Source organism: Macrotis lagotis, chromosome 2, assembly GCF_037893015.1.
Source record: "Macrotis lagotis isolate mMagLag1 chromosome 2, bilby.v1.9.chrom.fasta, whole genome shotgun sequence".
NCBI lineage: Eukaryota > Metazoa > Chordata > Mammalia > Peramelemorphia > Peramelidae > Macrotis > Macrotis lagotis.
This window is the reverse complement of record NC_133659.1, coordinates 72,748,548-72,767,388: the sequence shown is the minus strand read 5'-3', so window position 1 is coordinate 72,767,388 and position 18,841 is coordinate 72,748,548. Positions and strand designations below refer to the sequence as shown.

The following is an 18,841-nucleotide window of genomic DNA, read 5'->3' as shown; positions in this document are numbered from 1 at the left end:
TCCTCAATTGTTTAATGGGGATAATATCAGTACCCACCTTTCAGGATTACTGGGAGGGATCATAAGAGATAAAAATTAATAATTAGTAAAGAATTAATTATTTATTGATTAGTAAATTAGTTATTTAATAGTGAAAGTGTCTTTGCCTAGAATACCATAACTTCTTATTCTCCTTCAAGGTTGATTGTCTACTACGCTGTGGCATCAAATACAAATAGAAACATATCACTCCGGGTCTCATATTGACTTAGAAAACTACAGATTGTATTTTGTTGCTGTTGTTGAACATTTTCCAGTTATAATTTAATCAGGTTTCAGTTACATTGAGTCTTGCAGGCATAGAGCCTGATGCTTCTGAACTACATCAAGATGCTTCTTATAAATAAATGCTTATTGTATTGAATTCAACTCACATCCCTTCTCTGACTCCAAATCCAAGGTTCTTTCGATTCTTACCATTTTGCCTTCCTCATTTGATCTTTTTTCTTTGGTAAGGCAATGGGGTTAAGTGATTTGTCCAAGGTCACACGGCTAGGTAATTGTTAAGTGTCTGAGGCCGGATTTGAACTCAGGCCCTCCTGACTCCAGGGCTGGTGCTCTATCCAGTGTCACATAACTGCCCTCCTCATTTGATCTTGGAAAAAATCCTCTAAGGTAGGGAATGTCATTATTCTCGTTCCACAAATAGAGAAACTAAGGCTCATGGTGGCTTATCCAAAGTCATGGGGCTTCTTTGACTCCAGTTTTATTATTCTTTCCATAGCTTCATTCTGGATTCATCTCTCTGTCTCTGAATCTCCAGTTTTCTCAGTTTCACTCTCTCTCCCTTCTTGTCTCCCTTTCTCCATTGTCTATATCTCTGCCTCCCTCCCTATTGTCTGCTTTTTTCCTTTGTAAATATTGCTCCTGCATAATATTTCATTTTTTAACATTTGTGGGGGGGGCAAGGCAATGGGGTTAAGTGACACAAATTCACACAGGTAATTTGAACTCAAGTCCTCCTAACTCCAGGGCTGTGCTTAGTATTTTAAAGTGTGTAAATTTTGAAACCTTTTAGTCAATAATGCCAGGCATTGGACTACCGTTCCCTTTTTACTTCTATTGAAATCATGCTTGACTAGATCCACTTCCTTCCTTTTATTATATTTTTGTACAATTTGTTAGTTGTAGGAAGTGTTCACTTGAAACAACAGACAGCACAGATTACACAAATTTATGCAAATTACATGTAACACAACATCCAAGAAGCAAGAAATATTCAGTGGGATAGAGGTAAAAAAGCCATTAAGAACATCTGGAGCCTTGGAAGTAATGGGGGCTATGCCCCACATTCATGCTTCCCCATCCTAGTGCCTTTGCTATAGGCATCCCTGTTAGATCTCATACTGTTAAAACAAAATTGGAGTCTTGAATTATCCCCATTCAGTGAATACATACCAAAGTGATATTTCATTCTATTTAAATTCTAGGGAACAACTTGTCCCTTTGCCCAGAGCCCCTGTGGATCTCCTATCTCTTAGGAAATTAGGGAGCACTAATGAAAGTGTTTTCAATAAAAATAGTAAGGCTAGAAATGACTCTTCTTCCCTCTCTTCATCAGTCAGAGAAAGGGGACAGGTATTATCATCATCACCCCTTTTTCACGTGGCAATAGAACTTGGTACCAAAAACTAGAGACTAAGAATGAGGAGAATTGGATTCTAGCTTTCAAATTTATTGTTCACTATCCAGCATTCTGACCCCAATCTACTGACTCCCAGGCCCTTTTGTCTATGCTCTGCAGACGTCTCTGTGAGCCTGCTCTCTTTCCCCCTGTGCCCCCACGATGCCTGCCAAACCATATTTCTGTGCTTTTCCGTCCCTCATATGGCCTTGCCCTTCTCTCCTCTTGATCTACACACCGATTTACTAGAGCTACTCCAGGACCTGCATTGAGACCTAATTGTCTCAAGCCAAGACTTTGTCTTCCCCCATCTCCACCCCACCTCCTAAAAGAAGCTGAAATGAAGTCCCGGAGAGGTTTCATGACTAGAGATCCACAGTCATCTACCCTGCTCAGAGTAGATGAGGCAGAGAGGACTGGTTAGTTCTAGGATTCTGGGTAGCACAGCTATTAGAGCACTGGTCTTGGAATCAGAAAGACTCATGATTATGAGTTCAAATACGAACTGAGATACTTACTAGCTGTGTGATCCTGGGCCAGTCACTTCACCCTGTTTCCCTCAGTTTCCTCATCTGTAAAATAAACTGGAGAAGGAAATGGCAAACCATGCCAGTATCTTTGTCAAGCAAATCCAAATGGAGTCATGGATAGGACTGAAAAAAAAAGCACAACTTTACAAAAATTAAGTAGTGCCTACCCTCTGGGAATTCAAATTCTAAAGTGTTAAACAATATAAAATATGGGCAATATAATACAAGCAATAAGAGAGATTAGGGTTGGGGAGGAGAAATGCTGCAAATCATAATAAGGTACCAATATCAGCTCAGTTGCAATGACATGGGTCTCAGTGGAGATGGTGCAAATATAAGTTGTGATCATGGAAATTGAACCTGATCTTGGATGCTTCCTGTGATTTTTTTTTCCTTTTTTACCGAGGCCAGAGAATATTAAGGGATATGTTCATTTGGAGAAGATCAAGATGCTTCAGGGAGATACTGTGGGGAAGTTCCCTATGAACTACTTTGTTTCTCACACCTTAGTCAAACAGGATGTTTACTGCTAACCTGGCCAGGAGACGGGTGCCTGTTCTCTAAACTTCCCTCATTCAAATTTGAAGATCCTTCCTTTAGCTGGAACAGCTTACAGTAATGTTCTCACTCCTAAGGAGAAGGGAGGGCTTCTTAGAGCAGAATATGTTCTGATTTATGGAGCGCCATTTACATGGGTGCTGAACAAACCATAAAACCAGGATCTGGACCTGCCAAGATAGATCACTGTTGGGTTCCGTGGAGGAAATTCATTTTGCCCCCTCCTCTTTATAGGGACTTAATGGGAATAGCACAGCACAAGCACCAAGAGACATCTGCCAGGCTTGGTCTCATATCTTCCTAGAGTCTTCCCTGACCATTCCGGACCAAAAGACGATATCTTGGTTTTTCTTCTAGAGTATCCCTCTTTTCTCCATTGTGGTTGCATTTGGTTGGATCATTAAGCTGTTACTGTTTTGAATTGTGATGTAACTTTCAAATTTTGGTGATGAGAAAAGAGTATCATATCCTACAAATTTGTGTGACCCTAAGCAATTCACTTAACCTGTGTTGGTCCTTCCTTGGAAAAATGGGATAATAAAAATAGTACCCATCTTATAGGCTTGTGAAGAGGGTCAAAGGACATTATACACGGGGTCCCCGAAATCTTTGTTGCAGATTAGCAACTCTCTTGCAACTTACAGTCTTTGAGAGGTGCCTAGGACAAGAAGAGGTTCAGTGACTTACTCATCAGAATAAGATTTAAAACCAGGTCTTCTTGTCTCCAAAATAGAACATCTGCCAAAAATCAAATGAGATAATGAATATGAAAATATTTTGACAAGTTCCAATACCATAATCATGTGTAACAGGGGCTCTCTAGCCTTTTGTCATGTCCTGGCATGGTTTCATTTGCATGTATAGCACAAATGCATAGCAATGGATGGAGACTGCCATGGCTAAAGGACAGAGAGGGGTGACTTCAGAGACTTGACAGGGAAAAATGGTAGCAACAACAATAACAGACTTGCAAGCAAGTGATAGACATGGGTACATGTGTGCATATATAAATGTTTACACTTACATAGATACATATAAACACATGAACAGGATGTCCCAGAAGTCTTGGTGCAATGTGCACATGTAAACATTCTTATGTGCATGGATAAATGAACATACAATGACATATATATGCACAACATGTCTCAAAAGACAGTGTAGACTTAAGCTACTAAAGCTTAATACCTTACACATATATGCAAATATATGTGAGTATTCATGTGTGCATGTGTAGATAGCATCTCCAAAGGCTAAGTTCAGTTTTGAGCTTTTGGTACTCCCCATCTAGTATTTTGAAAACCTGAAGGAGTTTTATAAATATTAGATAATATTGCTGTTGTTTTGTTTGTTTATTTTTGTTGCTCCTGCTGCTATTTCCCTTCTACCCCCAGATTCTGAAATCACCTCCCTCTGCCTACCATAGTCTATCTCCATTGCTATGCAACCAGGGAGGCAAATTAGACAGATGAAGCCTCACCAGGACTTCAGAGGTGGAAGCTAGAGTATCCCCCCTTACACATTATTATAGGGCCTGAAATTTGCGTAATGATTTCATTTCTATAATCTCATTTGATTTTCAGCAACTTAATCTAGAGAATCAAGAAGTCCAGCTTTGGAGTGAAGAAGACCTGGGTTCAGGTTATGCTTCTGCAATGTGTGTGTGTGTGTGTGTGTGTGTGTGTGTGTGTGTGTGTGTGTACAGCTATGCATCCATGAGCATGCCCTTGGTTACTTCACTCTCTGTCCCTGGTACTTCTATACCATTCCAAGTGACAGAAAAGTGGCTGATCTGTATCAGGGGAGAGAGTTTCCACAGTGGAACTCCCTCACACCACGAAATCTCAGATTCAGACCAAGAAAAAGAAACTTCCCATTTACTAGTTCACGGCATAAAAAGAAAACTTGAAGACATATATTAGTCTCAAATGATGAGAATGATTTAACCCAGATCTGTAAATTAGCACAGATTCATCTGAGAAATTAACTTGGGCTCAGCACAATAAAAAAAAATCCAACTTAGAGGGAGCCTTTCCTCAGGCTCTTGTCCTCATTGCATTAGTGGGTCACCAGGGTGAAGCAGAAACATCAAGTTTGAGTCAAAAGAAACCTGGGTTTGAACCCAGGTACTCCTGATTCCAGGGCTGGTGCTCTATCCACTGCGTCACTTGCTGCCCTCTGTTTTTTCTTTTTTTAAAAAAAAATTGAATTCTGAACTGAACTTCTAAACATCAAATAAAACAAGTGTTTCCATATATACAGTAGAATAGAGAAAGAAAATTGTAAATGAAATTACAAATCCCTAATACATTTAAATAGTACAAATCCCAAAGATAGATGAGAAAACCTCTTTAAAGAGATTAAGTGACTTGCTGAGGTTTGCATAGCCAGGAAGAATCAAAGCCAAGATTCATACTGAGTCCTTTGGACTATGGTCAGCATCCTTTCTACTACATTAGTTGCACCACCAATCTCACAGAATCATGAGAAAAATGTTGGTAAACTGTTCAGTGCAGTGGAAAAGTAGTTTTTTCTTATTTTTATCTGACATGTCCTCATTGTGATGAAGGAGGGAAGGATTGCTAGCTAACTTGCTGTCTGACTGATTTTCAACCTCTTTCTGAGGAATTATGGCAGGCTCCAAGGAAAAGGGGTAACGTGATTCTCAGAAAAAGCATGTAATGTATAACCTATATCAGATTGCTTGATGTTTTGGGGAGGGGGCAAGGGAGATAGGGAGAAGGAAGGACAGGAAAAATTTGGAATTCAAAATTTTATAAAAAATGGATGTTGAAAATTATCTTCACAAGTAACTGTAAAAAATAAAATGCTATATACACAGACAAAAGAAAGTCCACTCAACCACTCTCTTCACATTAGGGTCAGCTAAATGCTGCAGTGGGTAAGAGCACTGACCCTAGGGTTAGAAGGATCTGAGTTCAGATGTGGTCTCAGACTCTTGATATTTATTGTGGGACCTTGAGCAAATCACTTAACCCCCTCCCCCAGTGCTAAAAAAAGGTTGGAATTAGAATCTAGATTTCTTGGATTCAATGGGGATTTAGACAGTTAGGAGCTGTGTGATCTTGGGCAAATCACTAAACTTCCCTGGGACTCCGAGTAAGTCTTTATGACTTTTAAGATCCCTTCTTGTTCTAAATCTGTGTTCTTATGACCTAAATTAGTTTAGAGATAGTAACTACTTATGGTGCCATTCAATGAGATTTGAGAGAAGAGACTTTAATGAATACCTACTGTATGCAGAGAGTTGAGTGATAAGTGAACATCAAAGGTGAATGAGGGGCAGCGAGGTGGCAGTAGATAGAGCACCAGCCCTGTAGTCAGAAGGACCTGAGTTCAAATCTAGTCACTTAACCCCATTGCCTTGCAAAGAAAGAAAGAAAGAAAGAAAGAAAGAAAGAAAGAAAGAAAGAAAGAAAGAAAGAAAGAAAGAAAGAAAGAAAGAAAAAAGGTGAATGAGCAGTCCTGAAAACAGTTCAGCAAGCCCTTACCCCAAAGGTGTTAGTTCTCTCTGAACACCAAGACACCAAGGTCATCATCTACTGTGTCCCAGGCACCCCATCATCTTGACTTGTGTCCTGCCACTGGACCTCAGTGACTCTGGAGAAGAGAACGCGAGAGATGACGCTATGTAACTCTGCCTCATTTAAATCCAGCTTCAGTACAGGTCAAAATATCATTCATGATGTCATTGGGCTTCTTTGGAAATGAAGGACAAACAGTAACAACAAGGTTATAGATATAAAGCCAGGGAGGATCAAAAAGATCAGGTAATGAGAGCTTTGGGTTTAGTCGGAAAGCTAACAATTTTGGTCCTCGATACATTGAGTTTTGATGCTGCAGGATGACAAAAGAGACAAGTAACTAGAGGAAGCTGGAATTCTGGATCCGGAATCATTTCGATTCCAAAACCAGATCATGAAATACACTTCCTCCCTTTTAGTAAAGAAGTGGGGTCTATGTGAGTTCTCTGTTGCCGGTGTCACATGTCAGGTTACAGGTAGGTTTTTCCTCAGCTGTTTTTCTTTGATAGAAAGGAGGGTTCCTTGGTGATAGAGTGATAGGTACCAAACAGACACAATAAAACTTCTTAAAAATTGGGATCTGGAACTGAGAAAAGAGAAGAGTATTGAATGACCTCTGAGGGACTTCTAGCTGAACTGATGAACTTCTACATTATTGGGCATTTCTTAGTCCCCACTCATCTCCCTTTTCTTCTTCTCTCATCTCTTCTTCTTTCTTCCCTTATTTACTCCTTCTCACCTTTCTAGGTTTCAGATCAGTCAATGTCCCTTAAGGATCTATTTTGATTCCAGTCAAAAGAGGCTGACTCTGCCTTTGTGATTTTCCCACCACTTTCAAGCTGAAAAATAATCAAGAAAGCTGGGTCTAGAGAAGGAAACGTGGGAGGGAAGAGCCAGGGGAGCTGGGCAGTTCTTCTGCCAGAGCACGGCCCCACCCTTAATCAAATCATCTGGCTGCATTTAAGCCCAGGTGCCTACTCCATGCTGGCTGCACAGAGCCAAGGCTAGAACCATGTTTGCCAGTGGGCTGCTTCTGTTGGTCTCCACATCAGGTAAAAGATTGTTTGGTCCCTCTCTGGGCTTTGGGTATGAGCCAAAATGAGTCTTTTTTCAGCAAATGGACCCAGATTCCAAATTCCATAAAATCAATGGGGAAACATTTGATAGCTAAGGCTGATAATTTTTTAAATTGGAAAGGACATTTTTTAATCTGCTTCTCAGTGGGATTATATCCAACACTTTCCCCAAGACAAAGTCTTTCCTTATCTTTAAAATAGAACCAATTCTCTGTGAAGTTCAGCTTAAAATTGATTCTGATTATCATCAATACAGATGGACTACATAGATGGATGTATGGATGGACAGACAGATGGGTGCATGAATGGATGGCTAGATGGATGAATTAGTGCACAAAAAAGGAATTTTAAAAACACTTATATGCTAGTCCCTGTCCTAAATTTGGGGAATAAAAAAAACAGATAGGGAGATAGATCTTCCTTTAAGGACTTTACATTCCTATAGAGCAGGATGGGGAACCTTTTTTTACTGCCAAAGGTCATTTGAATGTTTATAACATTATTTGCTGGCCATACAAATGTATCAATTTAGAATTAACCTGCTGTATTTGGTAAAACTATTAATTAATTCACTTCTAAAACCTCCTAGATTTATTGAATTTCCAGGTCCTGTCTGCAATTATTGTGGCAGTGCCATACCAAATGATTTTGTAAGCACTGTACATTCCCCACCCCTTCTTTAGAGAAAAACAACACATATAAAGAAGTAGATCAGGAAATAAAGGGAAGATTCTTAACAGGATGTTCATGAACATGGATGGGAAAAATATTCCAGCTTTATTTTTTGCTAGTCAAGTCAAGTCATCTATCATTCATTAAGAGATCACTATATAACAGACACGATTCTAGATTCTGAGGTAAATACAAAGAAAAGCAAAAACATTTCCTACCCTAAAAGGAACTCCCAGCTGAATGGGTAAGACAAGATACAAATAATTATGTACAATTAATATCTATACTAGGTAAGTTGAAGATGCTTTCAGAAGGAAAGGATTAAGAGGGATTGGGAAATGTTTCTTGTAGAAAGTGTGATGTTAGTTGAGATTTGAAGGAAAGCAGAGAGGTAGAGACAAGGAAGGAGCAAATTCTAGGCATGGGAGACAGCTGATCAAAATACAGTAGAAATGAGGGATAACTTTTAACTGAAATTGAGCATTTCCTTCTATTATGAATTTAAAACATTATTCAAAGAAGCCATAGATAGACATAGTCCTTATCACCAGATTGTCCCAACATGATCATGAAAGGGTTTAAGAATCCCTGATCTAAGGTGTCACAAGGATGATGGATTGATCAGAAGGAAGTTCATTGATATGCCATATTCAGAAAGGAGGTGCTACTGATTTGATTATTTTGCCTAGTGCAAGAGGTGGAAAGCAAGGGGAGGTAGGAATGCATTATGGTGGGCAAAATGACCCTGTGTTGAGCAGTTGGATAGAGATGAAGCACAATCCGAGAACAGTTAGCAGATACGACTGGTTTGCACACTCATTCATGATTCCTGGAGAGAGAGAGACAGAAAGACAGACGAGAGGATGAGAGAGAGAGAGAGAGAGAGAGAGAGAGAGTCTTCCCAATGGCAAGATTTCATGATCATAGAATCAGAGATTTAGAGCTAAAAGATGTCTTAGGGGTTATCTGGGTCTTATTTTACAGATGAGGAAACTGAGATCTGGCAATATTTAGTGAGTTTCACAAACAGAGGAAAGTATCGGTCATTTGTTCCTTCCTCTTTCCCATCAGGTTTTGGTGGAGATAATCCAGTCTTTAGCCTTGTGATTCCCATCCCTTTTGTTGTGACTAAAGAATTTTTAGAATTGGAAAAGAACAATAGCAATTTTCTAGTCCACTTCCACAGTGTACCTGTTACAATTTTCTCAGCTAATTGAAGCCCCAAGAGGTTAAAGAATTCTGCCCAAGGACACACAGCTGTGATTAAAATCCAAGTTTTCTGATTTCATATACAGGATTCCTTTCACTAAACCATTCATTTTTTTTCTAAATTTCAAGATTCACAATCACCTACCCCCTTGTCTTTTCCCTTACAGATGCTATGAGGCATCAACTTGTTTTGTAAAATTAAAGTGAATGACAACATGATTAATATGGATATATGTTTAACAAAGTTATACCTGTATAACCTATATTAGATTGCTCTCTGTCAGGGGGAAGAGGGAAGGGAAGGAAGGAGAAAAATGTGGAATTCAAAACATGACAAAAATGTTTATTGAAAACTAGCTTTGCATGTAGTTGGAAAAAATAAATAAATAAATTTAAAATTAAAGTGAATGAAAATGGGTTCTATTTGGGGAATATTGTTGAGGATTCTGGGACACATCACCTGAGGACTAGAGATTCTGAAAGCTAGTTATGGCTGAAAGAAAATGAAAGGAGTGTGGGGGTGGTGTTCAGAGAAATGAAAAGCAGGCCAGAAAACTCATTCTTCTTGAAAGAGAACCTGACTGCTTTGGAGTAGATGCCAACTCTCTGCCCACACCAAGGCCAGGCATGAGAGCAGATCCTCTGGGGCATATGAACAGAGGGAAACAATGGAAGGGATTGGAAGAAGGAGAGGGGTGTGTGCCCTGGAAAAGCTCAGGTTTCAGCTCCACTTTTAAGAAGTTGATTCTTTGGAAGGGCAAGATCTTTTTACTGGTGGATTCGCTCTAGAGATGCTCCATCTCCAACCTCCATTGAGGTTTTTCCTCCTCCTCTTCTTCAGTCACCTTGCCCTAGTATTAATTACCCCCCACACACATGCATACAGAGCTAGATGGTTAGCATTTCTGGAAGAAATACAAGAAACACAATAAACATAGCTGACATTTATACAGTGCCTTAAAGCAAACAACATTCTTCTTATACATTGCCTTATGGGATTCTGGCAATAATCTTGTGAAATAGGTAGATTAGTGTTAATATTCCTATTTTACAGACTAAAAATATAATTGGTTACATGAATATAGTCAAATAAATGGATAGGTGAACTGATAGATCAAAGGGTAGGTGGATGAATGGATGGATGGATAGCTAGCTAGCTAGATAATGGATGGATAGTTAGAAAGAGAATTTAAATGCTTACTGTGTGACAGACACTATGCTAAGTACAGAATCCAAATATCAATAAGCAAGCCCCTTCCTCAAGAAATTTCTATTCTAAGGGGTGACAACCACATATAAAGAAGAGCTGTAATAGAACCTATAATGGTACAAGGTGATTGATGATTTTGAGAAGGAGAAGAAGGAACAGGAGGTTGGTGTTCCGAAGAGTCAAGCTGTCAGTGAAGTGGGATGGCAGAATCAGCTCCTAAAACACTGGTGCAGGCAAGTAGGCACAAGGAACCAAAGGAATTCCATGACTTGTTTCATGAGGGCAGGGAATACAAACTTAGATGCCCTGTCAAATCCAATAAATGCAATAGTTCGCTCTAAATCTATGGAGTTATTCTAGTGTATCTCTTCAACAAAATCTGTGGTATTTTATTCTTTTTTTCTTTGAGAGAATAAAAATAAGTATTAGCTCAAGGACAGCAAATTATTCTTAGGGTTAGTAAATATCAAGGCTAAGACCTATTGTCCCCCAGTGTCATATTTTTTCTTTATTTTAAAAATAATTTTTGAATAATGTTTTTTCCAATTACGTGTAAAAACAATTTTAAAAATTTTGAATGTCAAATTCTCTTCTTTTCTGTTTCCTACCCTTTCCCAAAGACAGTAAGCAATTTTATAAAGGTTTTACATGTGCAATCATGCAAAAATATATTTCCATATTAGTCATGTGGTAAAAGAAAACAAAGACTAAGAAAAATGTAAAATAAAGTGAAAAAAGTACGCTTTGATCTGCGTTCACATTCTTTCAGTTCTTTCTCTGGAAGTGGATAGCATTTTTCATCAATCCTTTGGAATTATCTTAGGTCACTGTGTTGCTCAGACTAAGTAAAGTCATTCACAATCATTTAGTGTACTGTTGCTGTTACTGTATACAAGGATCTTCTGGTTCTTCTTAATTCACTTTGTAACAGTTCATGTAAGCCTTTTCATATTTACATATACATTTTATAGATATCTTTTGTTTTTACAGGATTTACCTGCACCATCTTCCCCCTCCACCCTCCACCACTCACTGACCCTGTCTTGAATCCTCTGTGAAACCAAGAACAATATTTAAGCAAAAACAACTGATTGAGTAATTTTGTGTCTAAGAGAGACACAGACTCCATGGTTCCCCACCTCCCTCATGACAAGAGGGAAATTTGCCTCCTTAGCTCTTTTCTGGGACAATTATTTATAGTTTTGCTTCAAGTATTCTTCTACTTACATTTTAATAATTATTGTATATATTTTTCCTCCTGGTACCACTTCAACAACTCTGCATGTTTCTCTGATTAGTAACTTTGGACATAACTCACATTAAAGTCTTCTCTGGTGCCTCAGTGGGAATAGGAACCTTGAATTTATGAAGGGTTTGCCAGCTTAATATGGTCTCTGAGCAGTTTGATCAAGCCAGGAAGGCCTTGAATATGGAACTGGCAGGTAGGGAATCAAAGGATCATATATGCAGCTGGAGGGGCCTTCAGAGGCCAGCTCATTTTTACAGGTAAGGAAACTGAGACCCAGGAAAGTTAAATGACATATAAGGTTGTACAGCTAGTATCAAAGGCAGGATTCAATCTCAGGACCACTGACTCCAGATCAAGTGCTTTCTCCAATTCACTGCCTTCTTGGCAAGTTCTAAGCAGAGGTTGATCATCAGGTTGGCCATGGCGGGGCCGCTGTTTCAGCCACAGCCATCTTTGACCACCATCTATTAAGTCAGAGAGGGATGTTGGTCTGCATAGAGGGAGTCCCTCTACAGTGTTATTAAAGATATTTGAAATATAAACCAGTTTGAACTATCTTATTCTCTACCTATATATGGTAAATTTTTATTAAACCCCAGAAACTATTTCAGTATTTTGATGGATCTAGGATCTCCTTAAGGTAGGAAGTCCCTCCAACAGCATAAATACAACATATCCATGCCTTATTAGATTCTTGTCTATGTTCTACTGTACTATTTTTACTAGGGGTCTCCCCATCATATTGGGAGCCTTCTTCCAGGTTTTATGCTGGTACCAATGGGCAGCTAGATCTTGCAGTGGGTAGAGAGCCAGCCCTGAAGTCAGGAGGACTGAGTTCACATCTGACCTCAAAAACTTACTAGCTGTGTAACTTTGGGCAAGACATTTGACCCTGATGGCCTCGAATCCAGGACCATCTGCAGTCATACTGATTCATATCTGTACACTGGAGCAAGATGGTTCCAGGAGGAGAGAGTGAAGCTAGTGACTTAGCATAGCACCCCCTCACTCAAAATCCAATTCATGTGCTTGTCATAGCATCACCTCCCTTCTTCAGGAATAAAGGACAGGGCAGCTAGGTGGCTCAGTGGATAGAGCACTGGCCCTGGAGTCAGGAGTACCTGGGTTCAAATCCGACCTCAGACACTTAATAATTACCTAGCTGTGTGGCCTTGGGCAAGCCACATTTGCCTTGCAAAAACCTGAAAAAAAAAAGAATAAAGGACAAATATCATCACCAATGGAGCAAGCTAAGCAGCTCTTCTGCTATTCCTTGCTCTTGCTATATAACTGGCCTCCTTTCTTTGTATTCTTTCTGGATGACCAGAAAGGCCTGTTTCAATGCTTAGCTTCTCAGAATGACTTTTTTGGACTGAACTTTTTATTCATAGAACATTCCTCAGGTTATGTGCATGGGAAAGAACATATGAACATATTAGGAGAGATTAAATATATGGTGGGAGGATAGAGACTAGACTATAGGCATATTGTCCTTTTTAGGAGACACCCAAGGTAGAGTCACTGTCATTATAGTTCAACATGATTCACGAGTCAGAACATCCTGGGAAGTTTTCTTTTCATACCCTTACCCTTTCCCAGGATAGTTTGACTTTCTCAATTGCATGAAAATTTCTCACTTTCATTTTGGCTTCCTTTTTTTTAATTTTTTTTTTTTTTGGAAATAATCTAGTGGTATGGCCAAAGTACCTTGAAGATGTTGACTAGGGATGCCCAGAGAAAGGGATGTCAGGGAATCTAATGTTCCTGCTTGCAAGCTAGCCTACCCTCTTGCCAATGGATTCAACTTTTGACTCTCTTATAAAATGAGCTCAGGAAATGGGACTAAAATTTAAGCTAACATTTGATTTTCCCCTTTTCTGAAGCAGGAATTCTCTACTTTGTTCCAAGGATGGGCATCCAAGTGACATGTGGTAAGTGAGAACTTGGATTGCCAGAAGTCTGATTTAGTGTAGTTATCTCCTCTACCTTCCCCTGAGCTCTCAACCCCACCTAAGGTAAGGTCTTAGGAGTCTGACATGCAGATATTGGGATTACCACACTGGGAGGACAACTTCAGGGACACTCAAGGGAAGCAAGGCTTGGGACAAATCAGTTGTTTTCCTATTCACAGCAGCAAATGATGAGACGCTGGATGGTCCAAGTTTCACAAGAGTGGAATGGAAGCTCACCTGGGATGACGCCCGGAGGTACTGTAGGATCCACTACACAGACCTGGCCATCTTGCAAAATCTGATCAGTTTAGACATCACAAGTAGTATCTACTCTGAGCTAAAGAGTGATCCTGCTTGGATTGGACTCTTTTTTGATACACAAACTGGGACGCTCAGCTGGTCCAGTGGGACAATTTTCAAGGCCCCCATTTGGCTTACGAGCCTGCCCTGGCCCCTGCCTAAATTCTCAGCTGGATTCTGCGCTTTGTTGAAGTTGTCTCTGATCGTCTCTCCATACTTCGAAGCTGCTTTCTGCTCAGACAAAAATGCCTTCATTTGCTACTATGGTACATAGTCATCTTTGCATGATTTGGGCTCTCAGTGGCTACTTGTCCCTGGGAATGGAGCTTGGGATAGGGTTGGGGCAAGGGGAGGGGGAGATGGAGAAAAGGAGGGAGGTAGAAAAGAGGAAGGAAAGCTATTTGGATGGAAAAGACCATGGTGGCTAAAACACTGGGCTCTGAGTCAGGAAGATCTGAGTTCGAATGTGGTCTCAGAGAGAGAGAGAGATACCAGCTGTGTGAGCTTTGGTCAATCATTTCACCACCTTCTGACTCAGTTTCTTCATCTGTAAAAGGTGAGCAATGAGACCATTCACCTCCCATATTGTTCTGAGGATCAAAAGAGTTTTGTCACCTGCTTTGCAAACCTTAAAGCTCTATATAATGGCTAGTTATTATAATTGTTTGGTTATTAACATTCCTCCTGCCATAGTCCTCCTCAGGTAAAGTAACAACAGTAACTGACATTTATACAGTTTTAAGCTAAAAGGAATACTAAGATCTTTGGGACACCCCATTCGGTACATGTGCTACCTAATTGCAACCCCCAGCAATCAGGTAGATACTATACATATTCTGATTTTCATTTTGTAGATAAGAAAACAGAGGTTCCAAGAAAGCCAACAGACTTCCCCAGGATCATACAGCTAGTGTACTTCTCACTATATCTGTCCCCAAGTGCTGAGGACATCCTACATTTCCATCCCTCCTTCCAATGCTCCAGTGTTCTTAGGAGACTGGAGGGGTGGGGTCTCTTGTTTCTGCCACAGAAAGAAGAAATAAAGCATTCTACTCCTTCCCCCAATACCTAGAGGTAGCATCTCTTCAATGCCCCTAGTACTCTGGGGAGAGGAGGTAGTTTAGGGTCACACCTTAACTCACTTCCGATATAGCATTAATCCCATCAAATTCTAATGCTAAAGTACTTCCTCTGTGTTTGGGGCCAGAGACCCTGGCTTCTCAAAGCTTAGGGATAGGGATGGAGGGTAAGTGGGGGAGAAGACAGAAAAAGGGAGGGAGATAGAAAAAAGGAAGGAAGAGAAAAGGAGAGGGAGGTGGAGGGGGAAAGAATCAAAGTCACAGGCAACTCTGATCATGCAGCCAATGGAGAAAGCTGCTCCCAACGATGGGGTAGTCCAGCTCAGGACATGTTTTGAAGCAGATCCCTGGTATCTCCCATGTGGGTACCTCCATCTTATGAGATCTGGCCATATCATAAATTCCCATTGCACTAATTAAATATCAGAGAGGTTGGAATTGAACTAGACCTTACTGATTCCAGGCTCACCTGCCTATCCATTAAGTCATTTGTTTAGTCATTTTTCAGTTGTGATTGATTTTTCATGACTCTATTTGGGGTTTTCTTGGCAGAGATATTTTTTTTCTTCTTTTTTTTCCCTTCATTTTTTCTTCTCTAGCCCATTTTACAGATGAGGAAGCAGGCAAAGCTCCATGATTTGTCTAGGGTCACCCAACTAGGTAAGTGTCTGAGGCCAGAGTCTGTCTCCCTGACTCCAGGTCCAGTATTCTATTGTGCCACATAGTTGTCCCCCTTCAAGCCATGTTCCTCTTTAAAATAGACTACGTTCCCTTGGCCTCCATACCTTATTCTCCTCACCTGTGAAGTAAATATCTTCAGTTTTGAGATAAAAGAAATTGTAATGATTTGTTCTTCCTTTTTCCTCTATTTGGATTAGACTCCATTTTGTCTCTTCCCTCCTTTTGGGGAAGAAGAGTCAAAGAAGAAAAAATGGAGAAAGAGGATAGAAGAAAAGAATGTGATAGAGTAAGAAGGGAATGACATAGAAGTAGATAGATAGCAGAAAAGAGTCATTTTCACCTTATTGGGAAATGCAAAAGCAGAATTAAAAGTCATCAAAGAGAAAGGGCACTTTCATCCATGGGACAGAGAAATGGTAAGGCATTCCTACTCGAGGGGATTTGTATAACCTTTATAATTGAACAGTAGAAAAAAAGAGGGAAAGAGAAAAAGAGCCTTAAGTGAATGAATGGTACCCAGTCTTATCCTGTCCAGTGTCTCCTGATAGATGGTCTTTGGATAATGTTCTGGGGTGCTCCAGCTTACCCTCCTCTGAGCTAAAAAGGTTGCTCAAGCAACTAAGATGGACATTTCTGGTAAAAGGATGAGGACCATTCTCTATCTGTTGATCCATTGAGGGGTCACATCCTTGCACCTATGGGAAGGTGTTTTAAATTCTAACACATTCAAGCAGGCGAGGCAGACTCAGTTTCTGCTTCCTTCAAGTTGTGACTTAGGGTTCTTGACCCAGTTGGTAGTACAATAAGTTTTATCTTTGGGCTCCCATTCATTTTTGTGGGGTTAAGATTTACAGTATTGGGGAACATCTAGGTGGTAAAGTGGCTAGAGTACCAGCCCTGAAGTCAGGAGGACCTGAGTTCAAATCTGATCTCACTTACTATTTACTTAGTTGTGTTATCTTAGGCAAGTCACTTAACCCCATTACCTTGCAAAAAACAAAAACAAAATTACAGTATTGGGGGCCCATTAGGTAGAATGTTCCTGTGAGTTTGGGGGTATCTAAGAATGAATTCTAATCTTGTGACCAGATATGATTTTTCCCCAGATGATGAGAGTGTTATCATAGCCCTCTGGGGCATCCTGGTCTTTCTTCCAATAATCACGACCTCTGTTCACCTCCTCACAGATCCTGCTATTGGACATCTCATTACCACAGAAGTTCCTCTCAAAGTCCCTACCCCCTCATTCAAGTCAGGTACACTTCTTCTTTCTTCTTAGTTTAATGGGGTTTTGGTTAGTGTCTAAGGTCTCAGAGAAGTAGATCTCTGTTTGTGCTAGGGTCTCCTGGGGGGGGGGGAGTCAAGGGAAGAACCATTTGAGTCTTCAGGGAAATCTGAAGGGAAATCTCCTTTTGTAAATCAATTCTTCTCATTCTTCTTAATCTACTTTTGAGAAATAGAATTTCCTATCTCTGGTCAAATGCCATTTCATGAGGTGACAGGTACAGGAATCTGATGGAGGACTCCTAGGAAGGGTAAAAGGAGGTGAAAGAGGTTGTTGTGATAGAAGGTTTTTGATGTCATTTAAAAATTTCTTGTTGATATCTTTTGTTTTCATATCACCTTCATCTCGAATATGCAGAGTTAATCTTAAAACCAGAAAGGCTTCTGACACATACCGGCTATGACCTTGGGCAAGTGACAACTCCCTAGGACTATAAATCACAGAGAAGGTGACAACATACTTTGCTGCAGGGGATTTCCTCACCTAGGAATCTCCTATACTAATGAAATCAGTTCCAGTCCCTATACAATCTCTATTATATCTCTTCCCTACTCAATAAGTCATATTTTTTTTGTAAAGAATGAAAAAGGAAAGAAAAAAAAAGCATCCACTTAGAAAAACTAACCATTGCTGGGATGACAGTATCTGATAAATTCTACATCCATAATCCTCCGTCTCTTCAAAGACTAGAGGGACCTGCATTTTCTCATGTCTCATCTGGGTCAATCTTAGTCATAAAGTGATTTGACCACATTGATGTGATTGCAGGTCATGTCAATTGGGATGTTTGCTTTCAGTCCACTCAACCAGGGAGGCAGCTGCCAACTTTTCACACTTTCCTTGTTCAAATTAACAGATGCCTCGATCCCTCTGGAATGGCTAACGATCATATCCTTCCAATCTGAAGAGCAGGTCAGACTAGTGAAGAATATGACCCAGAGTACAGGCGCTCAGAAGCAAAGCTGTGTCATCTCTCAAGAGTCATAGGTTCATGTCTGACCAGACATGCATTAGAGATGGGATGGTTCTTATGCACCAACCCAGCTAGATGGGACCTTAGAGATGATGTCTAATACTCTTATTTTACAGAAAAGGAAATTGAGTCTCAGTGTTGTGGAAGAATTTGACTCCATTTACCCAGCTTCTGAATAACAAGGGACAAAGGCAGGTACATCTAAAACTAAAATATAGGTTAGAGAGAGCTAGATATAAGATAGAAGTCCAGATAAAAAGGTGACCTTTCTGTGTCCTGGCTGAGTTGAGAATAGGTTATCATTGGCTGAAGCATGGGCTCCAAAATCTTGGCTTCAACACTTAACAGCTTTGCAATTATGGGAAAATTGCTTAGTCTGTCTCGGCCTCAGTTTTCTCAGAACCCTCCTAGTTCCCTAGGTATTTTCTGTAATTAGGATGAGGATGTCTGCACATCTCCTAGGTGATAGAGAAGCAAGTCAGTGTTCCATCTGGGTCTCTGACCAGCTGAGACCCACAGCTGGGACCTCTGGTTTTCCTGGTAATGTCACCCTCCCAGCTGTGTAATCAGCCTTAGGAAATCAGAAACATCCTCTCACAGCCTGTTTTGCTGCAGTTATCAGCCAGCGAGGGATGGGTTCATGGAAAATAATCAAGCTGCCCTTGATGATTCCCAAAGAGGTTTGAACTGACCTCATTTCACTCAGTAACTCTTTGGCCCAGATAGGTTTCTTCTCTGGAGCTACAGCTTGGTGTAGACAGAGCAGACTTTTTGTGTGTACCAGACTCCTCTGGCAATCTGATGAAGTCCATGGACCCCTTTTCAGAAAAAAAAAGTTTGTAAATGCATAAAAGAAAATTCC

At 40.2% G+C, this 18,841-nt stretch overlaps 1 protein-coding gene across 1 annotated transcript in view; it reads left to right on the top strand.

The window, feature by feature from the left end:
- Nucleotides 1–18,841, top strand: part of CLEC20A (C-type lectin domain containing 20A) — a 47,796-nt gene that overhangs the window by 1,049 nt on the left and 27,906 nt on the right. The window contains exons 3-4 of the mRNA XM_074220883.1: nt 13,841–14,227; nt 16,909–16,977. Coding sequence (XP_074076984.1) covers nt 13,841–14,227; nt 16,909–16,977 — 456 coding nt within the window. The remainder of the gene's footprint in view (nt 1–13,840; nt 14,228–16,908; nt 16,978–18,841) is intronic.